The sequence below is a fragment of the Microcebus murinus genome, chromosome 1 (assembly GCF_040939455.1).
Source record: "Microcebus murinus isolate Inina chromosome 1, M.murinus_Inina_mat1.0, whole genome shotgun sequence".
NCBI classification, from domain to species: domain Eukaryota; kingdom Metazoa; phylum Chordata; class Mammalia; order Primates; family Cheirogaleidae; genus Microcebus; species Microcebus murinus.
The window spans coordinates 86,758,209-86,780,722 of NC_134104.1; the positions used below are offsets into that span (position 1 = coordinate 86,758,209).

At 33.2% G+C, this 22,514-nt stretch overlaps 1 protein-coding gene across 3 annotated transcripts in view; it reads right to left on the bottom strand.

The window, feature by feature from the left end:
- The window catches only part of NAALADL2 (N-acetylated alpha-linked acidic dipeptidase like 2), a 1,254,620-nt gene that overhangs the window by 625,350 nt on the left and 606,756 nt on the right, over nt 1–22,514 (bottom strand). For 2 of the 3 annotated variants that reach the window (XM_076003772.1, XM_076003769.1), the window contains one exon: nt 4,919–4,972. The exons of the other annotated variant lie outside the window; for it this stretch is intronic. In XM_076003772.1, the coding sequence (XP_075859887.1) occupies nt 4,919–4,972 (54 nt within the window). The remainder of the gene's footprint in view (nt 1–4,918; nt 4,973–22,514) is intronic. 3 annotated transcript variants of the gene reach the window in all.

The window sequence follows — 22,514 nt, forward strand, 5'->3', positions numbered from 1 at the left end:
CAAATTTCTGCATCATTGAGAATGGAATCTTGCAGACTATCCTCAAGAACAAACACAGTCTTTGCTCTTTCCTGTGTATGCTCATGAATCATTGAATTTCCTTCCCCAGTGTGTGAGCAGCTGCCCTTCTGGTACTCACCCAAGGCTTGTACAAACCAAAAGGTGCAATGAAGCACAGAAAGAGAACTATGTAGCTCTCCCACATGGGTACAAATAGATGGATTGAAAAATAAATCAATTTACAATATAATAGGAAATAAAATAAAATATCAGTGCCATGGACCCAGGAGTCTCTTTTACTAGTCAAGTATGGATAGTTTGGATAATAAGCAATTAAACACACACACACACACACACACACACACACACAAAAAGGTATGTAGCTCCCCTACTCTCAATAATAAATGGTAGAATATTATGGTTTGTGCTCTAAGCATTATTTCTGTTTCCCCTCCAACTTCACATTTATTTGTTTTTGTTTGGCTATACCAATTATAGTTTATGCTAAATTTTTGAATTTTGCCTATATATGTAAATAACCTAAAAGCCTTACTATATCTATGCTCTTTCCATTTAAAAGATGGTTACACAAAATTAAGCCTCTGGGGGAAAAATATCAGCAACTGCATTTGCAAAAAGCTATTTCATAACTTTTCATCTAAATGTCTCATAATAATGTGCCATTCATCATCTGAAAAGAGTATAGATGTTTTCCAAAAAGTTTACACAATCTGTAGGTAGCAAGGGCATCTATAAAAAGACATCTGCACTAGAATGTTTATAGCAATTCACAATTACAAAGATGTGGACACAACCCAAGTGCCCACCAATCCATGAGTCGATTAATAAAATGTGGTATATGTATACCATGGAGTACTAGTCAACCACAAAAAACAATGGTGATATAGCACCTCCTGTATTATCATGGATAGAGCTGGAGCCCATTCTACTAAGTGAAGTATCACAAGAATGGCAAAACAAGCACCACATGTACTCACCATCAAAATGATATTAACTGATCAGCACTTAGGTGCCCATATAGTAGAAACATTCACTGCGTGTCAGGCAGGTGGGAAGCGGGTGGAGGGGATGGGTATATTCACACCTAATCAGTGCTGTGCACATCATCTGGGGGATGGACAGCTTGAAGCTCTGACTTGGGAAGGGCAAAGGCAATATATGTAACCTAAACATTTGTACCTTTGTCATATGCTGAAATTAAGAAAAAAAAGAAGAACACGCATAGTCATTATGAACTTTTCCTTGCATCAGGGATAAACTTTTTAAAGTGGAAGACTGGTCAATTTCCTTCAATCATTTGAATCTGCTCAGTTATATCTTCTAGTCTTGCAACATCAGTTTCATTTCACAAATACCTAAAGCACTGTCTCTTTGAACTAAGTCCAGACCAATTCACTAAGACATTTTTCAGAAACAATATCTATCATAATGATCAAACCACAGAGATTATTTGTAAAAGATCTACTTTCCCAATCTCTGAGGAAAGAAAGAAGTGATCAGTTCCAGGCTATAAAACTTAATCTAGGCTGTCTTCATATTCAATATCATTTTCACGCTTTAAGAATCAGAGCTTATATATTTATAAAGTCAAAAATGTTTTAAAACTTAAAACACAGATATTTAAAATATGTAAATAATACACAGGTATCTCAGTTTGTCTAAAGAGAGAAAAGACAACAAAGTGTCAGCCTACAAATTAACACGAACAAATAATTTCTAAATACGCCTCTTTTATACCTTCACTTTGACAAATCTTCTTTTGAAAATGAAATCAACTCAAGCTCCTTGAATATCCTAGAATATTAACTCTCCCCTTGAGTGCTGGTTCCTGGCAAGAATCACTTAGAGAGTTTACAAACAGTATGAGACTGTAGTGCAACTTTAGGCTCATATTATATACTCAAAAGGCACAATAATTTGAATTAGCTATGTATGAGAAGGAGATGCAATCAATCAAAGCTGTAGAAAATAAAATCCTCTGATTTTCTTTCATAAACTTGGCAAAATATAATCCCACACCACCCTGCAACACTGCCCATTAAACCCCAAGATAGGATTTCAACCTGCAGTTGCATTCTTTTGGATATCTATGCAAACACCACAACCCAGTGCAGTATAAATTTTCAATATGTTGGAGTAGATAGAGGGGGTACAAAATACAGTGGATAAATATAGTGTGGGCTATCTTTGGAAAAAGGAAGGTCACAGCATTTAATTTAAGGAAACAGGTAATATAATATAAATCTCTAGTTAAGAAACAGAGAAAAGGAAATTTAATAGATTTTTCCCCAAAACTAAGTTTACACTTCACACTAAATCTGTTTGAACATTATTACCTCACAATTAATATGAGGCCTTCAACAGCAAAAGCTACCTAATAGTCCCAAATAGTAAATGCTTAGAAAATTACAGGGTGAAATCCCAATTGCTTTAAAATAGGAGATAGAAAGGTTTCTGTAAAAAAGTCACACCCAGATAAGGAGACTGTGTAAAAAATGTAAAAATGTTATTGGAAGTTAAGGTTATGAGAAAAATGTTGTAAACTGCTTCAGTGGTCAGATGGTAATTGCCAGCACGCACACCGGACACCATCAGCATGAATGCAGTAATTGATTGATAGCCACAGAGTGTCAAGTCACTAATTTTCTCTTTCCTCATGATAGGACTACATGATAAATGATTAGGCTGTATGGAGAATATAAAATCAATGCTCTGCACTTGCTTTAGAAGTTTGGGCAAATCAAGAAAAAGTACATGCTATATAATGCATTTGTTATTGTCCAACATCCATTCTTAGGGTGGGGGGTTGGTTTCTGATTAAGTAAGTCTTGGTGGAAGACAGACCCCCATCTTCACGATTGAAGCTGAAGAGGTCTGATAAATTCCCTGTCCCCAACCCTACTCTTCTCTACTACAGCCTGGGAATTTGAGACTTGAGAAATGGAGATATTTAGGTAACTTTTTATAGCATTGCCCTGAGGGTTTTACACCATTCCTTGGCACTGGCAGGAGTGATATCCTAGTAAAAAGTTTTGCATAGCCACCTCGTACCCATTCTCCTAGCTTTTTTTTGTTCCATTCTCATCTTTTATGTCCTTTCTTCCAGTCTGCATATTTATTCTGTGAAGTATTTATTATCTGTCCAGTAAATGCCCTTTTTTTTTTTTTTTTTTTTTGCTGAAGTTAGCCAAAATTGGTTTCTGTTGCTCACAGACAAGAACCTGGACTCTTGCCAACTCTATGATGCCTAATCATTACCATAAAAGCCATGGAGAACATACACAGGCATTAAAATGAAATGATTGTAGATAGCATTAACCATTTTGTAGTTATCGTATAATTGAAATTCTGTGCTTTTATTCCCCCCCCTTTTTTTTTTGCGCAAAACTTTTGCACATACTTGACTCGGTTAATTTAATGAGTAGCCCACCAAAACAGCAATTCCAAAATGTATTTTATTTCACTATAATCATTTTCTTTAAAAAATGTGAATAAGAATTTACTGTATAAGAGCTAATCTTTGGAAATAAATATTAATTAAATGGATTAATTCAGATGAAATATAGAAAAAAAACCTTCCAAAATTCTTTTCCAAATATTTTCTTCTCTTCAAAAGGTAAAAGTAAAAGTTTTTCAACTTAGAAAACTCTTAGAGATTATTCAAGATTATAATTTTTTCTCTTCATTACAAATATTTTAAATTAACCATTGTTAATAATTCTTACAAATGATATGAAATTAAGCATTGCTTACCCTTTTGTAAACATAGACATATACACACACATATGTAATTTTTAAAAATTTTACTTGTAAGCCTTTTTCAAAGAATTCCTATAATATTTAGTCATTAGTAAGGCAAATTTAAACAAAAGATCAATTTGAAATTGGTAGCTAATATCAATAACCATTCTCTATATGATCAAATCTACCACTGCACTAGTGACCTATGTGTAAGTGAATAACAATTTGATTTCAAAAAATCACTTGCTACATCCTTCATTACTTCAGTACTCTCCAGAAATTAGTTGGGTCCTATATTAAGTGATGACGTCAAATATAGTCTCATGTAGTTTCAAGGAACTAAAGAATTTCCTTTATGTCATACCTCTGGACTATTAATACTTACAAATATTTTTTTTCTTTTGTTTTTTTATTTCAGGGTATTATGAGTGTACAAACATTTTGGTTACATTTTATGTCTTTGCCTCACCCTAGTGAGGGTTAGAGGCATGCCCTCCCCCTCTACAATGCTCACTGTGCCCTTTAGTTGTGAGTTTACCCCCCTAATCCCCGGAGAATATTACTACAATGTGAGCACCATAATGTTAATTAGTCAATACTAATTTGATGGCAAGTACAAGTGGAGCCTATTCTTCTGATCTTGTGATACCTCACTTCGGATAATGGGCTCAAGCTCAATCCAGGAAAATATAAGAGATGCCAGATACTGTGGTTTCTTATAATATTCCATTGTATACATATACCAAATTTTAATAACCCACTCATGAATTGATGGGCACTTGAGTTGTTTCCACATCCTTGCAATAGTGAATTGTACTGCCATAAACATTCGAATGCAGATATCTTTGTTATACAATATCTTTTGTTCCTTTGGGTAGATGCCTAACATCTCTAATCATTAGAGAAATGCAAATCAAAACCACAATGAGATATCACGTAACCCCAGTGAGACTGACCTCTATCAAAAAATCCCCGAACAACAAATGCTGGCGAGGATGTGGAGGGACAGGAACGAACACTCTTACACTGCTGGTGGGACTGCAGTTAGTGCAACCTCAGTGGAAAAGAATTTGGAGATACCTCAAAGAGCTAAAAATAGAAATACCATTCGATCCAGCAATAGAACTATTAGGCATCTACCAAAAAGAATACTTACAAATATTTTGAAAAATTGCCAGTGTTATTCCAGATGCACTGCATCAATTGAGCTCTAAAAATAATGAAAATATTAGAGAAGTTTCAAAATTCTTTCACTTCCTGTCAAAAATCTCATCAAGGCTAAATCAAAGATGTATACTGTAGTGTATGTGTATGTGTGTCTGTGTGTGTGTGTGAAACAAAAACTCTTTGCCCTTGGCTATAATTCAGATAAAATTCCAATTCCTGTTTGTAGCATTTTACAGTCCTAGATACAAAAGGTACTAAAATCATCTACTTTTTTCTATGAAGGTTCTTCCATAACTCTAGTTAAGTTTATCCTTATCCTCTTAATATTAAATAAACCTAAATCTTTCCTTTAAGATTCCTTTTTACACCTCTGCGAGAATCTTGCAGATATAGATGGCTGATTTTTCATTGGCCATGTAGCTCATTGCATACTTGCAAATAAAATTGAGAATACAGTAATCTAAAATAATTTAGGCATCCATCATTGTTAAGCTAAAAAATTAAGTTTGGATTTATATTCTTTTCTTGGAAGTCAAATTGAACCCTTAAATTAATATTCTTCATTATCTCTTAGATTTCCAAAACTCAAAAATTTTAGAAAAATTTACCAATGACATAAATTTATCACATGTTCATTGTGATTAACATATATTTCAAAAATAGAATGAAGCTAACAGCAAAATTTTAATAAATTTTCTTTTTACAATCTGTTTTGAATGAGCATATAATAATTTTTCAGACTGGTATCATTACAAGATGGCTATTCACTACAGAATTGCAATGATTTCAATTATTTAACTTTATTCACATTTTCTGGCCATTTCAAGAACTCTATTTTTCCTGATTTGAAACACTCTTTTCCAGTTTTTTTTTTGTTGTTGTTGTTGTTTGTTTTTGTATATTTGTTTGTTTGTTTTTTGGCAGAACAATCTTCACTGCAAACCCATTCCTATTTATATTTTAAACACCAAAATTCAGAGGAAAAATATTTTTTAGCATAATTACTGCCACACAAAAAATCCAGAAACTTTTCCTTGAGGCCACAGTGTTATATTATGAAAATAGAAAAAAAGCCTTGAGTGTGATTTGAAGGTAAACATAAATAGAAAACCAAAATATATTGACTTCTACTCATTTAATGCACGTGTTTAGAATTAAACTGTCAATATTAATTGTAACAATAAAAACATCAACAAGATTTTATATATGCTTCATATGACCCCAGGGTAAAAACTCGGGTGTGTGAAACACAACTCTCATGAGAGTTAATGTGTTAAAATAGTATGATTTGCTTTGGGAAAAAATCATTGAGGTACATTTCAATTGTTCTCACAAATTTCAAATAGTGATCAGAATTTTCTCTATATTTATATTGGTGGCTAAATATAGTAAATACTGTGTTGTTGCTCTATGTGTATTATTATTTTGAAAATGTTATTTTTCTTAGTTTTTTTTATAAAAAATAATAAATAATAATAAAATAAACTTAACATGTATACATATTTTAGTTGCCAAGAAAGAGGACAAAAATAACATGACTTTTTTTAAAAGCAAGCAATTTGTGAGGTAGGCAATGCAAAGCCAAAGAAGTAAAGATATAGCCATATAATTTCACCTGGGCCAAAAATCTGAATATAAGGCAAATACAAATAACAATAAAATCACTGTTCATTGAATCCTAACAAAAGGCATGCTTTTCCTTCTTTTTGATGAAAAATACACAATTTTTACATTGCCATAGAAAAATTAGAATTGTGACTTGCTTTTAACAGTCATTTTTTACAAAGAAAATAAACATTTATCAATTTAAAAACATTATTATTTGAATAGAGTTCAGTTTGTACCATTTTATCTCTGTCTTCCAGTAATGACTTCATGTCAATACTAATTCCGTCCATATACAAAAAACCTTAAGATTCAGCAGTTCCTTAGCAGCAGTTCATAAGCCTGGCTGCAAAGTAGAATCACTGAGAAATCAAGCTAAATGCTGACACTGTCCCATACCGGCCCAATAATATCAGAATCTCTGGCCCTGGAACTCAGACATCAGTATTTTGCAGTAGTGTTCCAGGTGATACTAATGGGTTGAAAACCAGTGATCTGGCCCCAAACTTTCATTTTATAGATAACAAAACAAACCTCAAAATAATGTCCTTCTCTGAAATCAGTTGCTAAGAGGTATTTCCACAGAGCTTACTGAAGGTTTTCTGATTCAAAAAACAATGCTATGCATAAAGCTAACCTTTAATTTTTCTCACTGCTCTTATCTGTGATTTGACCCTTTCTCAATTTTAGTTGTTTGCTTTGATAAAGACAAATATATCACCTCTATTTTTACTCCACATTTTTTTCTTCTGATATAAAAATAAAACTACTCCCCCCAATATTTTGGACTAAACCTGGAATCCAGTTTATCCCCCAGTTCTCAAACGGGTCCAACACACCTCCATACCCCAGGACTAACTCACTGTGCCCTCAAGCTCTAGGCTCCTAGTGTTGCTTCATCTGTCCATCCATTTGTGGTAAACATAGTGTGATAAATCACGGTGCTCTTGCTTTTACTTGAGGTAAAGTTGTTCTTGTTTTGAGACAGGGATGGTTTCTTTTCTCACCAGATGAGATCACAAAATCAGTTACTCCACTAACATGTGCCTAAAGCACCGGGCTACAGAACATTAAAGATGATGAGTCACCCAGAAGCTGAATGTGCCTTAAACACAATGGGCACACAACAAATATTTGGTGACTGAGAACAAATAATTTCTTCGGAATTCTGATCCATATCTAAAGAAAACTCCTCCAAACCTAACAGATTTAGGTAAAGGAAGAATATTTTTCTCCTATAAAGTACTTTAAAAAAATTCCACAATGTTATATAAACCACTTGTATAACTTTTTGGCTCTTATGGGTGGGTTATTATGCTAAAGTATCAATTTTCATTTTGAATAAATTGAATTGTAATTAATTAAATGAACACTGCATTTAATGATTTGGCATGAAATGGGTTCTGTAGGTTTTTTTAGTTATTCTTCAGTTTTTTTAGTTATTTAGGAAACTGTTAATCACTACCTGAAATTGCATCAAATCACAACTATCCCCTAAAATACAAACTGCAATATGAGATAACCTTCCAGTTAAACATAGGGAGATTATAGTCAATTTGAGAATTCCAGTTAATGGCAAGATTCCTTGTTCCTCTCCATTTTAAGCTAACTTATTGTGGATATATTCATGTTAAGTTGACAGCAAGCTGATCATGTGACATTACTAAACAAATATGCTTGGAAAAATAGATGTCAAGGTCAAGTTTAGAGCCTTCTAGTCTTTCCTGATAATGAGGCTAATTCAGAATTGTTTACTTGCTAACTTTATAGGTGTGCACAATTAAAACATTAATAAAACCTACAAAGATTTATTACTTAATCCCTACTGTGTCAGATTACTTACAAACATCATATTATTTAATCATAGCAACTCTGGTAAATATTATTCTTTGCATTTTACAAACAATAGAACTGATGCTTAGAGAATTGAAGGATATACAGGATATAAACACTTGAGCCAAGGTTTGAACTCAGATTTAATTCAACTTTGATTGTCACTTTTATTACTACACAATTCTGTTTTCTGTATTTCATGCTGTATTTTATTTAGATGTAGAGGATCTTTTGCCATCCTGGTGATAAAACATACTGATGTTGTACAGAAACTGGGGGTAGGTAGTCTCAAGACTAATATTTAAAAAATTATTTTAATGACTTTCATAATTCAGTAAATCCCAAAAATTTTCCAAATTTTCTGAAAAGCTGAGAGTCAACAGGTAATTTGACAGCAATTTCTATGTTTTCTTTCTTTTTCTTTTTCAATGACAAAGATAAAGATAGAGATAACTTCAGACATGGAAAGACAGAGACAGAGGCTAAATATGATCCTTATTGGCAGTGGCTTTGTTAGGTAAAGAAACTTCATTATGGTGTTAAGAAAATGAGCTGGACCCGACTTGATTAGCTCTTTTCATTGAACCCAGACAGGTGGGATATAACAGGTTAACTAATGTAAAACATATATATTTTAACTTTAACACAATAGCTCTGAAGATATTAGCACATTTCTCATGTTTTTCAGTAGGTCAGCTGTACCAAACTAAGTATGTGATACCTATAATCACATAAGAAGTTCTAAATTGTTAATGCTAGGTAAGAGCTAGTTCCAGAAGTCCTCTGGTCAGTATGTTTGAAGGATAGAAAATCTACTACTTTCTCTACCACAAAATTAATAACTTCATAAAGAATAAAATTTAGTAATTTAACCCATATCTCATCATTAAATGTCATTTTGCAATAACACAAAAAATATAGGATACAGCAAACAATTTATTATACCAAATTCTAGAGTCTCTCTTTTTTAAACATTTCCAAGCAATGATGAGTATGATTCCAACACTGTTCAAATAAAATGCAATGTAGGAAATAATAAGCATAATCAATCATCGATCACATTGTATGTAATTCAATATATATTAATCAATCACATATTTCATCTTCAAATAATGAACTTCACTCATGCAGAAAATTATTAATACTGTCTTCACTGAGGTAGTAGAACTATTTATCTGAAGATTTGTCTGAGAATAAAGAAGATAGATTCTAATGTGCACCTTTAAAAGGATTATGGTCTCATTTCAAATCTGTGATTACTTCACTATTTTATTCAGGTTTGGGGATAGCTTCAAAATGCTGAAGAACAAGTACTCCTGACAACCAATTAAATCTAAAAACAAAAACCTTTACTCCAACACTAACCTCAAATGGTCATTTACTCTAACTCTTGGAATTTTGACAGATCTGAATTTAACCCACTACTTTGTAAACGATCATCTACAAAGAGAGTCTAGACTTTTTCTATAAGAATTTATTCTACTTTTTTTCCCCTCAAATGTTTGCTAAATTTTACTCTGCATTGTTTCCTTTTTCTCTTAGCATCTCATTGCTGTTGTTTTTCTCAATTAGTGCTTTGTCTGTATCTCTTAAACATGTGGTTCTGAAACTTGGGTTTACATTATCATTATGTGGAGAGCTATTTAAAAAAAAAATATCAATGCCGTGTCACACTTTCAAAGTTATGATTGAATTAGTTTGGGGTGAATATCTTTTAAAATCTTCTGCAATGATTCTACCACACAGTCATTGGGGATACTGACTAATATTCTAAATACAATGCTTATCAATATCTAGAGGAATATAAAATTTATTAAAACATCAGTATGAATAATTTCAGTTTAAAAATTAAATTATTTCTAGACACAGCATAAAGCAAATAGAAAAAAATTTAAAAAGACAAAGAAAGAACCCTATTATGTACTTCAAGTACCATGAACTAACTTCCAATATAAAGATTGTCATTCATCTTAATCTCCTATTCCTTTAGTACCAGAAGCTTCCTGAACTACTTTTGCTATACTGAAGGCCTTCTAGCCTCTGTCTGCTAGCCAAGTTTGTTTCTGCCACTTTAAGCCTGAGAGCACTGGGTGCCAAAGTGTACAGAATGAGATTACACCTGGTAAAGAAGAAAGTATCAAAGGGGCGATTGCTACAGTTGTTGACAAAACCAGGCACCCACTAGACAAGGAGCACTTGCAACACTTTTGTGATATTCAGCCCTAGTTACACTTTGTATTCTTCTGGGGAGCTTTGAAAAACTCTGATACCCAGGTCCCCAGCGCCTTATAGATCTGAGGTAGGGTTTAGGCATCATATGCATTACAACCTCTCCAGGGGTTTGTTATGCCCACCCAGAGTGGAGAACAATGGACTTAGAAAAGTTTTAAAGATCTTCAGGATTGCCAGGTGCGGAGGTTCACGCCTGTAATCCTAGCACTCTGGGAGGCCGAGGTGGGCGGATTGCTCGAGGTCAGGAGTTCAAAACCAGCCTGAGCAAGAGTGAGACCCCATCTCTACTATAAATAGAAAAAAATTAATTGGCCAACTAATTTTATAGAAAAAATTAGCCGGGCATGGTGGCGCATGCCTGTGTAGTCCCAGCTACTTGGGAGGCTGAGGCAGAAGGATTGCTTGAGCCCAGGAGTTTGAGGTTGCTGTGAGCAAGGCTGACGCCATGGCACTCACTCTAGCCTGGGCGACAAAGTGAAACTCTGTCTCAAAAAAAAAAAAAAAAATCTTCAGGATCATATGGATGTAGTCAATTTGTAATATTCCCATGATAACAAAATGTGAGCGACCCCTCCCCACTTCTTCACATACCTTCTACTCTCCTCTGACATTTATTCCCTTTATATTTAATCAAAGTTTGCTCTTATTCATTTTGAACGTCTTTTATTATTATTTTTAAATAGCAGAAGTTTACAGTAAAAGAATACTTTTATGTCCTCTTACACACAGAGTGACTTCCTTCAGAGATAAATAGATATTTAGGAATTTGATCCTTTAGTTATATTTTGTTTAATTTATCTTTATTTTTAATTCTTCACAGTTCATGCACCAAAGATATCCCTACATTACTCCTCAGAAAATAAGTGATAAAAACATATCAAACATATATACAGATTGCAAGTATTCTTCTCTTTCTTCTCAACTGTCCAGATGTAAAAAGTCTTTTTTTTAAAGTTATGATATTAACAATAATAAGAGCAAGTGAGCACACTATTACTATGTAGTACTATGTACCAGGACTATTCTAAACATTTTGTAGATAATCCATTTAATCCTAAAAACAATACAATAACAAAAGTAATATTTTACTTCTATTTTACAGATGAGGAAAGAGAGGCATAGAGAGAATAGATAAAATTTCCAAGGTCACCTAGCAAGTAGGTGGTGGACAATCTGTGCTTTAAAATCTGTGTGCTTCACTACAATGATATTTTGCCTCTATGAGAATTAAGAATAAGCTTCCTGAGTAGACAGCGGAATGACCATATTATTATTATTATAATTAATGGGCTCATTCTTCATAGGCCAATGGGATATTGCAACAGAAATGATATTTGGTTTTTATAGGATTTTGTTCGCATGATAAAGGTAACAGAATATCATCTTGAAATCACAAAAGGCAGCTTCAGGTCCTCAAAAAATAGGTGAATGCATGTTGAAATTACCTAGAAACTAATAGTGAGAAAACTATAATAATTTATGTTGGAGGCTCCTTCAAAGAAAGAGTTGCTTTGAGTAAACTCTGAGGAAATACTCTCACAAGAGTTGGTATAAATTGAGTGGGTAGTTCCATAATCTGCGGAAAGATATGAGAATTAAAAAGTACTCATATTTATAGGAAAGCCTAATTGGACTATAGTTTCAGAACTGGTTTTAAAATTTTAATCAGTCAATGACAGCTCCTTTCAGTGAACAGCCTCTGAAAGCCAGTCAGTGACAGCCTCGCCCTTTGCAAGTCAGCCAATTAGCAGTAGACTCACTCTACAAGAAAAGCTTCTAAGGCCTGCATCAACCACTCTCATGTCTGAAATCCACATGCCAATGATGTAAATAAGATCAGAAGTTTACCTTGCTCAGCAATACTGTGCCTTACAAACATAGCTCTTCACGTTTTTGGTTTCAAATACTGAGTGCTGATCTCTTCTTTCAACACAGGATACAATTGTTTCTGTATTAAATGTTTAAAACTTAAAGCTATCTGTAACCTAAAATGCACCCAGTGACAGTGGTTCTGGGTGTATGATATGGGACAAGTTAGAGCAAGGCTGATCCAGCACCCCTGAAGTAGAATGACAGCAATGGACATGGCTCCATAGGTGAACCAAAAAACTACATATGAAGAGCTGCATCCCTGAGGACCTGTGCACAGGGCAACCTCCCTTGTTAGACTGAGACAGTACAAGTGTACTTTTGTGGAATCCAGGTGGCCTTTAAATGGTCCTTGCTAAGATAGGTCTCATTGCATCAGGGAACATCATTTGCTAGATGGGCAATACAGTCTTCAACAGTGACATGACACAATATAGAAAAACAACAGCAACTGGAGACTGGACACAGCAGGTTCCCATTTCTGCCCCCACTTGGGTGAAAACATCAGACTCCTTTTGAAATGTGTAAACATTTGAGGTTTGGAGAAATTCAGCAGGAGAATTTTAAAAGGTAGATAGATCTTTAAAAGGAGAGGAGATCTTTAAGAGGTAAGTGGTATATTTCCTCTTACTAAGGCATGTAGGTTCTCAAACAATAAAGTGAAAAAAATAGATGCACATGCATCTCAGGCTTGGGAGGAAAGTTATACTTATGAATGTATAATTTTTCTATTTTATAATAAAATCCTATGGCTTTTCTGGGTAGCTTCTATAATTTTTTCTCAAATGGATCTGACTTCGGAACCTATTTAGAGAAGATATATATTTATTATTTTATTTCAGCATATTATGAGGTAAAAATGTTTAGGTTATGTATGTTGCCCTTCCCCCATCCCAGTCAGAGCTTCAAGCAAGTCCATCCCCCAGATGGTGCACATCACACTCATTATGTATGTATATACCCATACCGTCTGCCCATTTCCTATCTGCCCAACACCTGATAAATATTATTCCTATATGTTCACTTAGGTGTTGATCAGTTAATACCAATTTGCTGGTGAGTACATGTGGTGCTTATTTTTCCATTCTTGGGATACTTCACTTAGTAGAATGGGTTCCAGCTCTATCCAGGAAAATACAAGAGGTGCTATACCACCATTGGCAGAATAATGGCCGACAAACATATGAAAAAATGCTCAACATTTCTAATCATGAAGGAAATGCAAATCAAAACCACAATGAGATATCACTTATCTCCAGTGAGAATGGCCCTTATCAAAATGTCCCAAAACAATAAATGTTGACTTGGATGACGAAAGATAGGAACACTCAGACACTGCTGGTGGGACTGCAAACTAGTGCAACCTTTGTGGAAAGCAATCTGGAAATACTTTAAAGAGACACAAATGGATCTACCATTTGATCCAGCAATCCCATTACTGGGCATCTACCCAAAAGAACAAAAGACATTCTATAAAAAAGACATGTACACTCAAATGTTTATAGCAGCACAATTCACAATTGCAAAGATGGAAACAACCCAAGTGCCCATCAATACATGAGTGGATTAATAAAATATATATACCATGGAGTACTATTCAGCTATAAGGGAACCTATTTAGACGAGTTGGAATTTTATATAATGTACCAACTGCTAAGTATGCATGGTATTTTTGACCGTGACCACCAAATCCTTGTTTCACTTCTATATATTTTTGATGTGCCTGTTTTCTTTAATCTTCCTAGGAATTATGTGCCCACATATTATGAGCACCATAGTCCTAATTTCTCATGTACCATTACAGAAAGAAATAATCAAAAGCTTTCTAAGTTTTTATTCACAATATTTTGAGGGTTCAAATCATAGAACAAATTTGTATTAGGTTAACTTATTTGCCATGGCACGGTCTATTAGGGGCAAGGGCAAATAACTGGATCCATGATCTTAGAAACACCACTGAAGGTTGCTATTTGTATTACAGAAACCTAAATCTCTTCATCACATTATTTTTTGTCAAGTTTTCTGTTCAAAGTTTTGGAAATTACTGCTGATAACTTGCTATAATATACCATACTTACAAACCCTTGATCAAAGAAAATCAAGCTTACACTAGTAGACTAATTAGGCATTACCCAAATAATATCAGTTATTAAAAAAACATATAAACTATTAGAAAGATATTACTTTTAATATGCTAAATAATGAAAAAGAATGACATTAATAGAGAAGACATTAACAGTTTTATTTTACAATAAAATAAGTTAGAAAATACATTTGGCAATTACTTTGTTCTATTTCTCTGATGTTAACTGTGTCTAGAAGGTAATAAACACACTCAAATAAATGTTAGCATTTGCTATTTTATTGTCATTGCTATTGTTTATTATTATTTATCATTACTACATTTAATTTGTAACCACTGCTATGTGGCATATGGATGACCAGATTTTAAAGTCTGTAAAAATATTAAGATATTCCATCCCTATAAAAATTTCTATTTTTACATAGGTTTTGTAATTCACATAAAATATAATAAAGTATTATTTTATATATATATATATACACATACTATATATGGTGCATAGACAAATGGTTATTTTTGTTATTATTTATTTATCTTTGTTTTATAAATTTTGCTATGATGCTCAACCAAAACAGCGTGGAGACTTCTGCCCTATAGGTAGTCTGACCTACATTAAAGTAACTTCATGGCAGTTCACCCTTTAGAAAGCAATGAAATTGTATGCTATGAATGAAAAGACAATTGCTAGTTTATAAGACGGTAAATTGGATGTTAATGGGCTAAAAGCCACTACCAATTAAGTAAACCAGCATATCAGCCAGAGCTGCCGAACCTGACCTGGGGCAGACAGCAGCCCAGTCTAAACTGCATGGGCACCAGTCAGCAGCAGGCCATCCGTGCCTAAGGTGGCTGTCCAACCAGTTATAGTGTGGCTGCTCTGTAAACAAGAACTGTAAAACTCATCCTGGTTTTGAAAACTGACTTTTCCATGGTGCCTGCCTCCCCATCGTTGATCATACGATATGTGGTACATGAGAGAACCAGCTTGTGAAAGGACACACAGATCTCACACTCTTGGGGAGAAGTTCAAACCCATGGGTGGAGAGCCAAATGAAAGCTCTCAAACCACAGGTGTGTCTTTTTATTTTAAGGTATGAGTCATTGTTTAAACAAATTTTGAATTTCAATTCTATCCAGTAGAACATTCACTCTCCTTTAGCCACAGCCTCCACCACTAATTATAGGCTTATATTCACAGCTTTACTCATTATCTTTATCTGCTTGGCCCTGAAGACATTTGAATTTATATTAATAACTCCTGTGACTAACCTGTAAACTACAGGAGGGCAGGGATTATGCCCATTTCATTCACTACTGTGTATTTGACACTTACCAGAATGTCTTACACATTGTAGCCTATCATTAATATTTGATGAAACAAAGAATGTATAGATCAATGAATGGCAGCCTTGTATTCAGAGTGAATACAGATTGATTTTCAGAGTGAACAGCAGAAGAGAGATAAAATTTGTACATACCCACTCTTATAATCTTTATATCCCTTTAAAATGACTGTTATATTCCCATTAACTATGGCAAATGGATGCAAATTAAGGCAGGTATCTAAACTGTCTATACTGCCAAATTTTAAATGTCAGTTTCTGAGTCACAGAGGTAAATGTTACCAAAAGACTCTAGACCATTATTTTTGTGGTTGCACTCAGCATATAAGATATTGCTCTAAAAGACAAACAACATATAGATGCACTGGCACCTGTCATATCCTTTTTAATAATAATCTGTCTGAGAGAGAGAGAGAAATGGGAAAAGGGAATTCTTAACAGCTGAGATAAACAAAACTAAGACAAAAATTCTTTCATTGGTAAAAAATCTGACAGTCTTATTTATGAGTGGCTCCAGGATACAGTGTGAAACCAAGAGAAGTTATAGTCATCAACTTTTCTTTGTGATGGGTTAGCCTATGAAGTTTTGGCACCTAGCTCAATGGCTTTTGGGCAGGCATGTGGAGAAAACAAAACATTTTCATCACATTTATACTCTTTTGAAACCTTTATATTGCTTAAAAACACAGAATGATTCTTAATCTCAATGTTGTACTGGATCTAGAAATTTCATCTGCAAAATTGAGAAAACATATGCTGGCAGGGAAGTACAAAAATGATTGCCTCTTTCTAATACCTGAGGTAGTAGCATGATAATAACTGTGTAAGACAACATCTCCCTTCTCTCAAAATAATCATGGCTCTCTAGAATTCAGCATCTGTGCTACCAGATGTTACTGTCAGACACGTAAGCAATGGGTTTGAGCATTGCACAAACCTGGCCTGCTTCCAAGAGTTTTCGTCTGAATACCTCTGCAGAAGCAGGTGGTTTTCTGGAGTCCAACGTTTTAAGTATCAGACCTCACTAAACCAGTTCCATAAAGAGGAAATGGCTTTCTCTAATGATGGATTGAATTTGTTCAGGTTCAAGACACTACTTTGGTGGTGATAGGCACTTTTATAGCTATGTTTTAAATGGAGGGAACAAAAACTCTAACATTTAATATCAATACTAAAAGAAGAAAAATAATTATAAACTAGAAATGTGTCACCATTTTTCCTCAAATATATGACAGACATTCTTCTGTCATGTCAACTAACCAAATGATTTTGTATGAATGGAATTAAAATATTGTTTCTTAGAAAAAAGATGAAAAGTTAATGTTTTAGGTAGGCTGTGATAGGTTACTTGTATAATATAACGAAGTCAGGGTTAGGAGCACATTAAAATGTTGATTAGAAGATGTGAGTTTTAATGAAGTATTTAATAAACTTAGGTACAATTCTTAAAATTTGAAATTGCCCTTCCTCTTTCATATTAAAATATGCCTCAATATATGAAATGGTGATAGTTTACCACAGTTGTCTTTAGTAAATTAAAAGTTGGCAATCACAAAATTTTTAAGGAAATTAAATGCAAGATACCTATGTTTCACTAACATTCAAAAACAGATTTGCTTTCCTTAATGCCAAAATTACTTCAGAACCTCTTAATTGAACTTTCCTAAATGTCAGAGATACAATAGGTTTTTACGCAGAAAGATTGCACAAATGCAAATAATTTGAGTATATTAAAATAAATCCATTTACATCATATGCATTTTTTCCATTAAAATAAGTGATCCATTTCAGATCTTGGAAGAAGACTATGTATCAGCATGATGCCAGTAAATCATAACTTAATTCAATTAAGTAAAAACAACAACAAAAAACCCTTTCCTTTTACAAAAAAAGAAAAATTAAACCAGAAATTTTGCATTCAGAAGGCCAAATAGTCAAGTAATTGGTTTTCCTACTACTATTTTGTCATCAAGGAGTTATAGGGGAAAACATACACGTGTGATAAAGGAAAATAGTAACTTCCAGTCTTTTTTACTATTTTTCTATTCAGTTAATGTGACTGAAGCCATTTATTCTTCCAAATCTACTTCATCTAGCACACTATTAGTAGTAAATGTTATGTGCCTTACTTTGCAAAGTAAGATAAGCAAGACTCTGAATCTCATTTCATCTCTGATTCATGTATCAGATGATTCATACATCATCTCTGCATGTGTCATGCAGAAGAATCTGCATTCTCTCACTATTAATTATTTTAGTTTGCCAGTCACTTATTAGTAGTCCCACCAGAGGGCAGACAGGGGAAAGCTCAGACTACAAAATTCAAATAAGCACAATATTATATTTATTCATTTTTCTATAAAAGTTGTCAAAGAGGGGACTGTGTATATTTTATGCTTATTTAAGACTATTCTGCATTGTTTTCCATTGTTCTTCTCTTGTCTCTGGGTAGACCAGAGATTCATATCATGATCCAGTAGTTGCCTAAAATAAATTTTAATGGAACTGAATTTATTTTGTATGAAGATTATTTGAGTCGACAGACACACATGGGCCAACTTTAAAATTCAAGATAATTTACAATAATAAGTCAATAAGGAGATTTCAATTGATGAGATTTTTCACTATTCAATGGGATCCACAAATCATATTTATTACCAAATACAGTGTGTGTCACATTTTCTACAATGAGAATTCTGACAAAGGTGAAAACAGAGAATTATATTAATCCAATCTGTATGTTACAAAAAATAGAAAACAATTTCCACATCCATTGGAGTCAGTTGGTATTTGATTCAAGCTATAAGCCTGAAATGATTTTTAAAAAGGAGGTTTATTCAATTTGGCCAAAAAAGAAAGAGTACACTTCAAACAACTTCAAAATTCTTTGAGATGGTAGAAAGAATTGTTCTTGAATTTTTAAAAAAGATTTAAATTGTATAATTATTATAAGGAACAGTAAATCATTATTGTCACAATAATAAATTATATGAAAAATTAGTAGGAAGTATGAATTGTTGCAGCACTAATAATTCAGGTGAAAAATTGCAGAGGAGTATCAAGACAGTAGTACAAAATTTAATGCTGAGATTATCACTAAATTGGCCAAGAACTAAATAACTTCATTTGTTCAGTACTACTTCTAAACAGCTTTCTCTTTGAGCCTAAATTCATAAATCTAGGCTCAAAAAAGTTCAAATGAAACAAGAAAAAAATTGTATGTTCTTTCTGGTAAGTTTTATTTATTTATTTCCAAGCTCATAGAAATACAGAAAACTGTTAATATTGAATGCAACCAGTTCAAAATCCTTAACATTGAGATCTCTTTGTGGCTTTCTCTTTATTGAACGCCATTGCTATGTAGGTGTACCAGGAAACCGAAATTTCTCTACATTTAACTGAAGGAATAAGAGCAATCTACAAAATTAAAAATTCAGATAACTAAAGGAAATGTTACCACCAAGTCAGTGGGTACAGCTGATACTGCTATAGAGGAGGTGAGTGTACACTGATTTTTGTTGAGTCATCAAAACATGATATATATTTACTAAGGAAATTGTACTACCTCCTAAGTGAAGAAGGGGGCCAAGGAAAATTACTCTGCCTATTGGCAAATGGTAGAACCTCCCAAACCCTTCCCTATCTAAGGATAAATAAAAGATTTAAAATTTGATATATATAAAAATGTAATATATCAAATTAAGGGAAGAGGAATGTTGTGGTAAATAGACGAAATGTTTATGGGAAAAAATTCATTACCAGGAAATGAATAATAATTCTGAAACTATTTTATTGAAAACAGATAAGATTACAAGGTTTCTTTGAAATCTTGCATGAAATAAAGAGGCGACAGGCTGAGATTTAAAGATTGTGTGTCCAAATGAGTAAAAATTACAGAAATCTGAAAACACTACAGCAAAGTTAAATTCAGCACTGGAGGCATTAAATACCAAAATTGGCACTGGAGGAAAATCAAATCAGGGATTGAGAGAATCAATCTGATGAGCTCTCCAAAAACATAAAGGAAAAAAATGAGTGAACCAAGTAGCACACAAAATTTTGCATATAGCATGATCCTGCATATGGGTAATACATTTACTGAGAATAAACGGAAAAAATATTAAAAAAATGTTAACAGTGGCTATCTCCGGATTGCACAATCATAAGAGAGTTTCACTCTTATTCTTTATATTCTCAATATAAAGAGTTTTGACAGCTAATAAGCACTACTTTTATAGTCAGAAGAAAAAAATAAACATAAAAGCTCAACCTGACTTATTTAAATTTCTAGGAATATCCATTGATGTATTATTTTTTTATAGTAACCATTGCCTACTGTCTAGTCAGTCTTAGATTGGAGTCTTTGTAAAGCTGCTACCTTTAAATTATGAGAATGAAACTTAATTAACCTAAGTACTATCAATGGCTTTTTCTATATCTCCTTTTCAACTCTGTACATTTTAAAATTCCATAAAGCTGGAATTTAGAATTAATTCTAGCTTGTAATATAATGGCATGCTGGCTGATTCTTGATTTACACCATTCAAGGTGTTTTATAGGCTTCTTTAATAACTCAAGAGGAAATGAAATAGAATACTCTGAAAAAATTAGCCCTAAGGTCTAATATTTTTATTATTCTTTTAAATTATTTTAAGCTCTTTTAAAAGTCCTCCTTTATGTTTTTGTTTAGTTTATCCTTATAAAAATTTAGGATGAGTTCATTTAATTCAATTTTTCATGAAGATAAAAAAATCTTCTTTCTACAATATACTATATTACATACAGCAAGCTTGCATGGCGAAGTGGAGGGAAGACCAGCTTTGAGGTTAAATAAATTGCAGTCAAATTTCAGCTCCACTATTTACTGACTATCTCACTGGGCAAGGAGATAATCATTCTGAGTGCAGTTTCCATATCATTAAAGAAAAAGAATCCTAACTGCTAATATATTTACTCCCCAAATCCTGTGGAGTGTTTTCATGTGCCAGACAATGTTCTATTTACAGCGATTTTAGGATTTAATGAATTATTTTCTATAAAGCATATTTACCAATTTTAAAAGGCCTTTCTTATTCTCCATTAGCCTCTCTATAAAGGTGGCTTTTCAATGTGAATGATAAGTTAATTTTTTCTTTCTTTTTCCTAACAATTAAATTACTTTATATTAAGATATCAAACAAAGTCCTGTTGTTTTGTCGATTGTTAATGGCTGGCACAGGATAGAGTTAGCAGTCCTGCAACTAATATATTTTCAGAAACAGCAGAAAGCAGTATTTTCAGAAACATGCTCTGATTAAAAAAATTTCAGAGAACAAAATTGTTTTTCAGAGTCAAAGGGAATAATTACCAATATTGTGTAGCATATTTCATTGTAATTGATCTTTGCATGAATTAACATAGCTAGCATATTTGAGCGCAGTCAAATGTGGAGAACATTTATTAAGCACCAACTGCAAGATGGAGGGTGTTAGGTACTATATTTATGACAGAGTGTGTGTGTGTGTGTGTATGCATGTGTGTATGCAAATGTATATAATTATTCAATTCTTGCTATAATCCTTCAAGGTAAGGATTATATTTCTATGGCTGAAGACACTGAGGCAGGTACCTTGTCAAAGTCAAATAATATATTGTGGTGGTATCAAGTGTTAGAATTTTGTAGTCAAATATCCCAGGCTCCAAGTCCTATAGTATTTCTGCCAGAAAGAATAAAATTATCCTATTTAAAGATAAATTTTTAAGCAAAGACTTCTCAGTATATACATGATCATGCATTATTTAGGAAGCTATAATATGACAGAAAGTACAAAAATATTCTACAGCACAGATGAAAAGATATACTAATGACAGGTATTCATATCCCTCTTCAAACAGAGTTTTACAAGTAAAAATACATCTCAAATAGCCCCAAATCATGTGAGAATCAAATATTAACAAAAGATTTATCATCCTTATAGAATGAAGTGAAGATCCAGTCATAGAACCAACTTATCTCTATAAAATACTGAATGAGATAGAACTGAAAATTTTATTTGACATAGGTTACAGTTCAGTAAATCTATGAGAAAATTTTAAACTATATTTTGAAAAAAGAATTGACGCTATAGAGCATGGTGGGGAAAAGTGTGGGCTATGGATATAGACTCCTAGTTTCAAATCCGAGTTCTGCTCCTTGGGGACCTCAAGTAAGTTACTTCACAGACATGTACTTTAGTTTTCTCATTTGTAAAATGAAGGTAATGGTACTGCTTCACAGGGTTGTTGAGAGGATTAAAACAAAATACATAGCAACACGTATAGTAAGATTTCAATAAATGTTAAAAGTTAGGGTATACGTATGTTTGTAGATAAGCAAAAACATAATATTTGAAAAGTAAACCATGATTGATTCAAAAGTCACACATCATTATAAATGACATGGTAATTTAAATCTAAATGTCTAAACATTTTAAATTTAACAATGCCATTTTCCATGTTGTTTCATTCACCTAAGAAAATTCCTCTGACTTAGATGCAGAAATGAGAAATGATTAAATGATTTATTCAAGGAGGACAAGAATAGTGCTAGACTAAATATATTGCCATAGCTACAAAATATTGATTTCTCAAATATATACTGA